Source organism: Prionailurus bengalensis, chromosome E3 (genome assembly GCF_016509475.1).
Source record: "Prionailurus bengalensis isolate Pbe53 chromosome E3, Fcat_Pben_1.1_paternal_pri, whole genome shotgun sequence".
Classification (NCBI taxonomy): domain Eukaryota; kingdom Metazoa; phylum Chordata; class Mammalia; order Carnivora; family Felidae; genus Prionailurus; species Prionailurus bengalensis.
The window spans coordinates 18,771,916-18,782,471 of NC_057357.1; the positions used below are offsets into that span (position 1 = coordinate 18,771,916).

Here is a 10,556-nt window from a genome sequence, read left to right on the forward strand (position 1 = left end):
CAGATGGGAATCTGGGAGCAGGCCAGGCAGGGGGACCCCTGAAGCATTGGAATGGCAGCTGACTAACGTATACTAGCTTCAAGTATAAATCTATCCCTGCCTAGACAAGTGCCCTCCAAAAGAGGGCACAGGCGATTTACCACAGCCTCATTTGTTTTGGTGGCAGGACCTGGTGAAACAAATAATGGAATTCTGTGCCACCATTAAGCAGACTGCCGACGTGGACGGCTGTGGGCAGTAAACATTAAGGGTGCAGGCTCTGGAGCCAGGCCAACCAAGATGGACGCCTCTGAGGGCCTCGACCTACTCTCTGGAAAATGGGCACAATAAAAGGCTTGTCGTGCTGTCTAGTACACAGGACAGCGTAGGTGTGGGGCGAAGTGAGGGAACAGACGCACACAAAAAGCACTTGGCACGAGGGTGGCTTGGGAGAGTGGAACAGCACACCCGCAGGATGAGGTTTATGATATGCGAATGTGTGAGTGCAGACGTGGAAAATTTACCGAGACAGACGTCTGAGCTCTGAGGAGCCCTGGTCACCTCTGGGGAGGAGTGGGGGCTTAAGGAGGCAGACTTGGTCACGATTTAGTATCTTTGCCGCACGAATATTTTACCTATTATTTGGAAAGATTTCTTCGGTGGCTCCATGTGGCCCTCAGGACAAAACCCAAACGCCCTACGGGACTCCTCGGGCTGCCCCGCTGGCTTGAGGGCGTCTCTTACCCGCCCCCCAGCCCCCAGCGCTGAGTGTTCCAGGCACATCGATCTGTTTCCATTTCCCTTTCTGCAACTGCTCAGTGTGCTCTCTGGCCTCTCCAGGCTCCCGAAGTCTCAGCTGCGAATCCACCCTCTCTGATACATTAACCCTTCCCGCCCCAATCCCTAGCAGCGGTCTAGACACCCACCCGCTTCAGCCACACCTAAGCGCTCCGGGGGGGACTTCCGGACTTCCTTCTCCTGTCCCCTCCTCCAAGCACCACCAAACTACTCCCCCCCCCTCCCCCACATGCTCGCCTGTGACCTCCAGGAGGGCTGACCTAATCCCCTGGGCCTAGCACAGGCGTTGAGGCTCAATACCCATCTGCTAAATTTCAGCTCTCCGGGACACGAAGGCCTCCTGGCCAAGCTATTATAAGGATGAAGTGAGTGGCATCCGCAACCCCCCAGCACAGGATCTGGCATATGGTAGGCTCAATATAGCCTTAAAAAGCAAGCTGGTGCCAGACAGCAGAGAAAGCTCAAATGGCAAGGGTAGGTAGCTATTAGGGACAGATGCCCAGAACTGTTTACGAAGGAACAGTGATTCTCAACATTATGGGGAAGAATTGGTCACCTGCAGTGTATTAAACTTGCGGACCTCGGGGCCCATCCCTAGAGATTCCAACTCCAAAGGTCTGGCACAAGGTCCGGGCAGCTGAATTTTAAAGAAATAATCCACAGGTGATCCAAAGACTGCACTCTTGAGAAACCAACTGATCTGTTCGTGAATATTTATTAAGTGGCTATGATCTGCCAGGTTCAGGTTAATCTTCATTGTGGGGACAGAGGAAGAACAAGAAAAGTCTGTGCCCTCAGGGAGTTTACATTCTGGTGGGGATAGAAAATATGAGGTATACAAATAAATGGAGACGGCCAGTGACGAGGTCATCAAGAAACTAGGCAGAGACAGGGTACGAGCTTGGGTGGCAGGGAGGGCCTCTGTCTGAGGTCACTGTGGAACGACAGGACAGAGCCAGACAGTAAGCAACTAGGGGAAAGCATCCAGATGAATCTTCTTTTTCCCCAAGCTCCCCTCAACCCAGGCCTTGGTCCAACTGTATCTCAAAGGAAACCAAATCCTGGAGAGTGACGTCCCCCTCCCCCTTTATTACAGAGGTTTTCAGAGCTGGGATAGACCAGACACAGGAGGCTGGGATGGGAAAGGATCTGCTCGGCTCCTTCTCTCTTGGCCGTGGGACCGCAGGCTTCCTCTGGCCAGGGGCACAGGCCTGACTCCCTGCCTGTCGAGAAACCCGGCCCCTACCCCATCTCCCTCATTCAGGTGTCTCTGAAGCCTCAGGCCAAGCCAGACCCCAGAGCTGAGCCAGCAGGTGCGACAATGCCCGGTCCTCAGACAGGTCTCTTGGTGCTCTAGGAGCACTGCCCGTATGGGCGGGGCCTCCTGAGCATCCTTCCTGATTTGAAGTCCAGGTCCTGGGGAATCCTACTGGTGGGACTGGTCCTCAGGATTTCAGAGAACATGGCATCACCAAGGAGGCCGACGCCCTTCCCAGCAGGCCGGACAACACATTAGGAAGACGTGAGCCTGGGACCTCGCGGGAGTGAGAGGGGGAGCCGCGTGGCACAGTGAGACTCCCAGGGCAGGTGGGCAGCCAGGGGCTGGAGGTTCCAGGGTCACTTCTTCCTGGCACGGTCCGCGGCGTCCAGGGCAGCCATGTTGCGGGCGGCTGTGATCAGGTGGACGACACTGATGAGAGACTTGAGCACCGCGATAGGGGCAGTGACCCAGAGGCCCACTCGGAAAAGACCCACAGAGCCAACTGCAGAAGGGAGCACGGGGAGGATACAAAGAAAATGGGATGCAGGTGAGGGAGAGGCCTGGGAGCTGGCGGCCTTCAGGCCTTCGTCACCCCGGGGCAGGCCAGGCCCCCCTCCCACGCTCCTGCCCAGCCCCTCGCCTCCTACCTAAAGGTCCCTCGGAGAAATTGAACAGGTAGAGGAGACAGTAGAAGAGCTCGTTTCCAGCACACAGGGTAAACAGAGCGGGCTGCACAAACAGCAGATCGGCTGCTTCAGCAAGGGTAGTGCCGCCCCTCCCCCTGCGAAGGGAGGGGGGACCAGAACCCTCTGCGGATGGGTAGCCGGGAAGAACCAGACCCGGGAAATGGGTGTGCAGGGTGGGGCAAGGGTGAGAGGAAAGAGCAATCTCAGCTCTCTCTTTATTGCTTCTCTCTTGAAACATCCTTTCAGACACGACCTCCGCTTCCAGAATAAAGCCCACACTTTATGGCCTCAGACTCCTTGCGCACTGGCTCCAAAGGCCAATCTGGCTTCCCTCTCTCCTTCCCTCCAGGGCAGGTTCCCCCTCTCTGGATGCACCTGCCCCTCTCTGGGTGCACCGGGCCTCCAGCCCACCTGCTGCCTGCACAAGTCCTCCTCACCAATCCTGCCCTCCCCTTCGTGCCTCAGCTTACAGGCCTCCCCTGCCCCCCCCCCCCCCGGAGAAAACTCTGGGTTGGTTCCTCCCTCCCGACCCCTAAGGTAGGACTAGGGCTGCCCCCCCCCCCCCCCCCCCCCCCCGCAGGAGCTGAGGGAGCTGAGGGAATAAGGGAGGGGCAGGAAATGCTCACCCTGGAGGTGTAGTAGATGCGAAGCACGGGATTTCCAGACAGGTCGATCATCTTGTGACTCTCACTGCCTCGGACCACAGAACTTGGGGAGAAAGCAAGGGGAGTCCATGAGCACTCCTGACCCATCTAATCCTCCTATCCACCCTCACGACGTAGGTGCTGGGATCGTCCCTGCCATACAGAGGAAGTGGGGCACAGTGGCCTGAAGCCACACAATTACCTCGTTGGTAATTACCTAGCAGAGTCAGGATTCGAAGGCTGTTTCAAAAGCCCCCAGCTGTTATCTATTTGGAATTCTGAGACCATCCGGTCTGAAGAGTTTTAGGGATTGCTTAATTCAACTGCGAACAGGACCAAGAGCTGACCGACAGAGGATTTGCCCAGGGTCCTTTAACAAAGGAGAGCTGAAAGGGAGACCTCCCAGGAAGCCGGAAGCCGTCCCAAACACCCTCCCAGACAGTCTCCCCCCTCCCCACTCTAGTTTCTTCTTCAGCTGGCCGGCACCCCCAGAATCGCAGACCTGTGGAGGTGCAGCCAGTGGCTGGCCACATCCAAGCTCATGCTGAGCTGGAAGAGAAGGGTGGCCCGTGGGTACAGCAGGGCCAGGTTGACCAGCAGACACATGGTGGAGCACCGGTCCGTCAGCATGTCCAGCATGGCCCCAAACCGGGTCCCTGAAAAACGGGGGCTGTTAGGTGGGAAGGGGCCATCAGGGGCAGGGACCCGGTTTGCTGTGTCTTTCTGATGCAGAGTCTAAAAGAAGCCTGAAAATGTCACCACCTACTTGCCTGGGGAGGAAAACAGCCTGCTGCTATCCGTGCGGTGTGAGGTCAATGGACAAGGGTCACCATGCAGGAAATGCAGAGACACAGGAGCGCGTAGCAGAGCCTGAGAAGGCTAGGTCTACAACTCCTCAATCCCAGAATCAATGGTCCGGGACTCAAGACAAGCAGACTTAAAGTCTCAGGGGAAGTCTTGCTGGTGGGTTTGGAGAATAGAATAAAAAAAATCAACCCTCCAGAAACTATCCGTCTTCCCTCTCCAGTCTCCCTCTAAACATGCCTTCTGGAACCCCTATTCCTTGTGCCTGGCACACAGGAGACCCCCCAGCAAACACCTGTCGAGTGGATTTTTATTCAGAGAGACCTTCAGCACTGCCACTGCCACCTCGTCTTGCTTACCCCACACCCTATCAGTGAGTTCTTCTTCAGAGCCCGCTAAAATCCCTTCGGTTACAAAACCAGGCCATTCTGTTCTGCCTTCTAGAGATGGGAATGACGGAGCCCTCTGGTTCCGAGTACCCGCCCGCCCTAAGGTCCTCAGGAAGCAGGAAAAGGGGACCGAGGGTTGTCGGGCCCCAAGGCTGGTTGGGAGGAGGTGTCAGTCACCTTGATTAAGGGCTCGAGCAGCGTGTCCATCGAAAGCGTCCAGAAGTCCACTGAGCAAGTAGAAGGAGGAGGCCGTGAGGGGGCAACAGGGCATGAAGTAGAAAGAAACGATGGCAAAGACAATCCGGGCATAACCTTGGGATGGACGGGGGCAGAGAGGGTGGAATCAGAGACCCCGCCCGAGGCCCCTCGCCCTCCCGTCCGGCCCGGAGCCGCGGGCAGCACTCACCGATGAGGTTAGGCACAAACAGGAAGATATTTTCGCCTGGCATCGCGGCGACCCCCTTGCAGCCCCGGGCCCGATCTGGAGGTGGCAACTGAGTCCCAGCCCCGCCGCGCGGCCTCACCCTCCGGCCCGGCGCATCGGCAGCGCCAAGAGCGCGCAGCTCCCCGCTGTCCCCGCCCGGCCGGCCGCAGGTGTTAGAGCTCGCAGCCCGCCGGAGCACCGGCCGGCCCAGATGTGCGTCGGGCGCCGGGGCGCGCACACGCCGCCCTCCCCGGGGGGCAGGCCCTCGCGCCTCCAGCGGCCGCCCTCGCCACCCCAGCTGAGCCCCACCGGGCAAAATTGGAAGAAAAAAGAAAAAAAAAAAAAAAAAAAAAAAAGCTTAAAAATGGCTGCGGCCCCTTTAAGACCTGCCCGCTTCCTCTTCCTTTTCCTCCCTCCGCCCCTTTCTATCGGCGCGTACCAAAACGCAGAGGGAGGAGGGGGGCAAGGAACCCATGACGCCGAGGAGGGAACCGAGAAGGAGAGGTCAAAAGAAAAGGAGGCCCAGAGGAACTGCTTCTACTCTTCTCTCTCCGGAGGGTATAGCTTCCTGGAGACGAAGACACGGAGAAAATATTCCGCCCTCCTAGACCTACGCGTCCCTGAGATACAAGGTTATTTAGTACAGCCCACATGGTTTCTTCCCCGCCCCTGTCTCGCCCTTGCTCTCGCAGGCTCCAGGGAGCGAGAGAGTGGCTAGAGAGGTTGGAAGGCGGCCGAGGGCGGGGTTGTTTCTTGCGTGCCCCTAGTGGTAGGAGGACTGGGTCCCAGGCACCACCTGTGATCTTCCAAAGTTTTTCAGACTTCTGGTGCTGGGCCCAGCATCCCCAAGGAGGGACCCAGAAGGAGGTGGAGTGGAGACCAGAGGAGCGAACGCGACATGCTGGGAAAATGCTCCCCCTCCCCGGCCCCCGCCTTTGGTTCTAGAATCCCTAATATCCTGGCAACCGGGCTGCAGAACGTCCGCAGACACCAAGGGTTTTGTAGCGACGGTAGCCGCACCACCCCGGTCCCCCCCTCTTTCCAACCTTCCTCCCCAGCGCCTACTCCCCGTCCCCTGAGACCTAAATAGGAGCTCCTTAGCCCTCTCCGTTTACCTCTTCCCGAGACTTCAACTCCTGCCAGGTCTGGGCCGGCAAGCCAGCTGCCTTGATTTGGGAAGGGCCTTAGGTGGGAGGAAGGAGAGTGTCCCTGGGAGAAGTGGGGGTGGGGAGAGGATTGTTGTGAGCGTCCCTATTCCACTCCTTCCCCCCAGGAAGATTTAAGGCAAGGATTTCCCCCCCCCCCCCCCCCCAGGGAGAGAACTGAGACAGCAGGATGGTTCACCTAAAGGCCTTATTTAAATCTGGCCCCGAGGAATGGTGGTGGGATGGGTCTGGGGGAAGTGGGCTGGTTTCTCAGCCTAACACAGGCTCCACCTGTTCCCAGGAGGATGGCGTCCACACCTACCAGGAATGAGGAGGAAAAGGGCAGCAGGATGTCCCAAGCTGCAACCTCCTTGGGTGGAGGTCCAGTGAGCATGGGGGTGAGATGGAGTGGAGAGCTCCTAGGCCAAGGGTTAGAGTCTCCAGCCTTGAGAGGCTAGCTTCAACCCTGAGCCCATAGCCCCCAGCACTAGGCCCTCAGGTCCTCAAAGAAACTCCCCCCCCCAAAAAAAACTCACAACGCCCCCCTACCTCCAGGGCCGCCTTTGTCAAATCTCAAGACTCAGCCCTCCAGTACCAGACTCCTTAGACCCAGAGCCCCAGCCTGAGAGCCCCCAGACCCAGGACTCCCATGTGGGGACTCCTAGGCTGAGTCTCTCTGATTTCCCCTTTTGCAGGTTTCATTATCCCGTTCTGAGGAATTCCTGACCCAGATCAGCACAGAACTTACTGATGAGGCCTTGTTTACCGCTGGCTACGGCACGAACCCTGTGCCCACCAAGGATAAACAGACCCAAGACCGAGGGACTCAGATATCCAAACACGGTGACCCCACCTCCAGGACCACTGTGTCCAGAGACCCCACCATACCCCTAGTTCCAATCCCTGACCCCTTCCAACCACAGCTGAGCTCTCCAGCAATCTCACGTCTCACAGCCCTCCCTGGGACTGCTTAGTGCTTCCCCGCACAACTCACCCGGTACCCACTCCCCACTGCTGGCCGGGAATCACCTCAGCCCCTTCCTCTCTAGCCACATCTCTTTCTGGCTAGAGGGGTAGGAAATTCTCTGACTGGGGCTTCTACTTCTAGTGTTCTTCAAGACCCGAGGCACCGACACCCGGTGAGTAAATCTTCAATGGAGATGCCTTTGTCCTGGGAAAAGGATAAGGAGCCTGGAGGGGAGAGAGGGAGGGTTTGACAACATCCTAGCGGGGCAGGGGGATTTTTAAACCGGGAAGTCCGATTCTCTTCTGGTCTGATCCTCAAATTCAGACTTCTCAGCCCTCCCCTTTCCGTCCGCCATCTCTAGTTCTGACAGAAACCGTACCCGCACCAAGACCCACCTCCTGCCATCCCCTCGTGACAAGGTTTGTACCGAGTCCATGAATGACAACGCCATTCAGTATTAACCGAACGTGTGGAGTTCACAGGCTATGCGAGTCCCCGTTTCAGGAGTTTGGGACCCAGAAACGAACGATACAGTCTCTGCCCCTGAAGAGTTCACGGTGTCATGTGGGACCGGTCAAGTAGATGGTCAGTTATAGCATAATATGTATAAGAGCCCTGTAATAGAAGTAATAGAAGTGGAAACAGTGAGAAGAGCCCTTATTCCAGCTGCAGTTGGAACAGCAAGGAAAGGAATCATGGGACTTCCTGGAGGGGGTGACACCGAAAGAAAGAATCTTCTAGGAAAAAAAAAAATGGATTGGTCAGTGTATTCCAAGTGGTAGGGCTTGCATGAGCGAAGACACAAAGGTGAGTCTCACTAGAGTGCATGGGAGTGTATGGATGCTTAGGGCAGGGGAGAGGGTGGGACCAGAGGCAGGTTAACTGTGGGAGGACTCAGGCAGGGTAGCCAGGGACTACTCAGAGACCTTATGTGTGCTTACTAAGATCAGAAGTCACTGAAGAGATTTGAGCAAGAGAGGCTGCAATTTTAGATCAGTCACTCTGGTGGTCAGTGGGGAGAATGACCTGGAAAGGGAAGACCGGAGGTGGAGGCCAGTTAGGAATTGTGCCAAGAGACTGAGTCGGTGATGATTAGGTCTCGAATTGTCACAGTGATAGTATAGCTGAGAAGAGGAGCAGATATGAGAAATAAAGACCAGGAAGACTGAGTTTGGTAATTGATTAGAAATGATAGGGGAACAAATAAAAGAGGAAATCAGATGACCCCTCCCTTCCCCCAGGTTTCTGACTTAGGTAACAAGTCTGATGACCTCATGCTTCTGCTCCGAACGCCACACTAGTTCCCCATTTCGGAGTAAAAGCCATAGCCCATCATAGCTTATAAGGCCCTACATGATCTCTCTCCTTCCCCTTGTTTGCCCCTGTTCCAGTCATCCCAGCCTTCTCACTCTTCTTGGAGTATGGCAGCCATGCTCCCGCCTTTGGACAGATCCCACTCCGTGTGGAAACGTAGTGTAGATAGTTGGAAATACGGCTTCAAAACTCACTGGAGACATCTGGGCTGGCTACAGAAATTGGATTTCGGAGGGAGTTGGCAGTTGAAGGATGTGTGGTTGCCCCCAGAGGTGGGGGTTATGCAGAGTAAGAAAAAAGAGGACCCTGAGGGCAGAGCCCTGAAGAGTGTCTCCGTGTAAGGAGTTGGTGGAGGAGGAGACGGGGGTCATGAAAAGGAACTGACAGCAAATGTTTATTGAGTGTCTTGTTCGTGCCCGGTCCACCAGGTCTGAGGGATAGTCATTTCTCCAGGGCTGCTGCTTCAAATGTTCATGACCAAGACCAGAAGCACAAGAGAGCTGAGAACAATCCACTGTTCTTATCCTCAGGGAGCTGGCTTCCTAGTGCCTTTGGGACACTTGAGGTCTCCCAATTGGGCTTTGGTGTTAGAAGCAGCTTGAAGTAGCAGAAAAAGCCTGGGTTAATCTGGTGTCAACCTGATAGTTAGCTTAGATAGGAAGCAAGTTGCTTTCTTCCTCCCCATGTGTCAAATGGGAGCCTTGGACAAGATGCTCTGTAAGGGCCCTACCTGCCCATACAGTGGTTTCCTGCTTCTTCCCAAATGGCACTTGATTGAGAATTTCATCCTGAGCCAATACCCTCTCATCCCCCCGGGCAGCACCCCATGGTCCCAATGGATTTTTTCCTTCCTCGAGAAAGAACGTGGAAGCCTACAGACCTTTGAATTGCCCCTTGAAATATAGGTCATTGTAGGTGATTGAAATGTTGAGTGGGGGGATGGGTGAGTGGATGGAGAGGGTAGGCAAATGGATGAATGGATAAATGGTTAGGTAAATTCACTGAATGTTCATTGGACACTTTCTATGTGCCAGCAGTGCTGTAGGGGCTGGAGGCTAGAAGTGAGCAAGATAGAGTCCCTGCTTTTGAGAAGTTTAAATGGGGGCGGAGTGATTAGGTGGAAGAGAGGTGAGTGAGTGGATGGATGAATGAGGGATAGGTGGATGGGCAGACAGATGAGCAGAAAGATTGATGAAGAATGATGGGTTGATATGTGGATAAATACGTGGATGGATGGTTGGATGGATGGATGGATGGATGGTGGGTGGGTGGGTGGATAGATGGATGGACGGTGGGTGGATGGATGGATGGATGGTGGGTGGATGGATGGATGGATGAGTGGGTAAATAGGGAATAGTGGATGCATAAATAGGTGAGTGGGGTATATGGGTTAGATGGATAGGTGAAGGATAGAAGGATAAGAAGACATGAGCCTTGGGTCCAAAGAATCAGAAGGCTCTTTTGCTTTTCTAGAGAGCTCTGCCTAGCAGCTTAACATCTGGAGGATGACCCCAAGCCCCTTTGGTGCTGCTCTTGGCCTCTCAAGTCCTCCCCTGTTCTGTCCTTCTAGAACGTACATCAGAGCTCCTCTTTCACGAGTCATTAACACTTCACTTTGCTGGGACTTCTGGTCATGAGCAACATACCCCTGGAAGCTTCCTAGGTGTTCAGGAACCATCACACACCTCTTCCCCTCAACTGGCAAGAACATCACCAGAAATCAAAGGCTTTAATAAAAAGACAGAGGTCCTTCCCTCCTCCCAACCCAGGTCATGCTCTGGAGTGACTTCTCTGGGGTGGGGATATGAGAGGGTGGCCCTATCTCCCCCTTCCTTCCTTCCTTCCTTCCTTCCTTCCTTCCTTCCTTCCTTCGTCTCCTCCCCCCTCCTCCTGCTCCTTTTTTTGTTTTGCCAGATGTGTGGGCATATTGGTGGACAGGAATATTCCATATTATTGGAATGGCTTTAATATAGGCAGTCAACAAACTGTTATCAGTCAACCTGTTGGCAGAGATGAGTTCATGGATCCAAACCCAGCCTCCTAGCCAAACTCCAACAGCTTAAGGTCTAGGCCTCTGGCATCTGAGAAGATACACCCTTGCTTCTGGCATCTGAGGAGCTTCTTTGCCACTAATGGCAGTGCTGA

General features: G+C 55.0%; 2 protein-coding genes across 6 annotated transcripts; one reads left to right on the top strand and one right to left on the bottom strand.

Annotated features, from left to right (window-relative positions):
• Window positions 1-1,473: 1,473 nt before the first annotated feature.
• CDIPT (CDP-diacylglycerol--inositol 3-phosphatidyltransferase) lies at window positions 1,474-5,469 on the bottom strand. Of its 2 annotated transcripts, none has more exons than XM_043560103.1 (6): window positions 4,968-5,469; window positions 4,739-4,873; window positions 3,871-4,024; window positions 3,351-3,432; window positions 2,686-2,767; window positions 1,474-2,540 (listed from the first exon to the last, which is right to left on the bottom strand). In XM_043560103.1, the coding sequence occupies exons 1-6, from the start codon at window positions 5,008-5,010 to the stop codon at window positions 2,395-2,397; spliced, it is 642 nt and encodes a 213-aa protein (XP_043416038.1). In that variant the 5' UTR covers window positions 5,011-5,469; the 3' UTR covers window positions 1,474-2,394. The 2 variants fall into 2 exon arrangements, with proteins under 2 accessions (XP_043416038.1, XP_043416039.1); XM_043560104.1 differs by lacking the exon at window positions 4,968-5,469 and adding an exon at window positions 4,139-4,328 and having other exon boundaries at window positions 4,739-4,852.
• Window positions 5,470-5,506: 37 nt separating this feature from the next.
• On the top strand, window positions 5,507-10,179 carry LOC122471477 (putative protein T-ENOL). Of its 4 annotated transcripts, none has more exons than XM_043560106.1 (6): window positions 5,908-5,995; window positions 6,432-6,528; window positions 6,826-6,973; window positions 7,239-7,269; window positions 7,459-7,516; window positions 9,982-10,179. In XM_043560106.1, exons 2-6 carry the CDS (start codon window positions 6,436-6,438, stop codon window positions 10,015-10,017), a joined length of 366 nt encoding a protein of 121 aa, XP_043416041.1. In that variant the 5' UTR covers window positions 5,908-5,995; window positions 6,432-6,435; the 3' UTR covers window positions 10,018-10,179. The 4 variants fall into 4 exon arrangements, 2 of the variants coding, with proteins under 2 accessions (XP_043416041.1, XP_043416040.1); XM_043560105.1 differs by lacking the exon at window positions 5,908-5,995 and adding an exon at window positions 6,002-6,128; XR_006294195.1 differs by lacking the exons at window positions 5,908-5,995; window positions 6,432-6,528 and adding an exon at window positions 5,507-5,617.
• The last annotated feature ends 377 nt before the right edge of the window (window positions 10,180-10,556 follow it).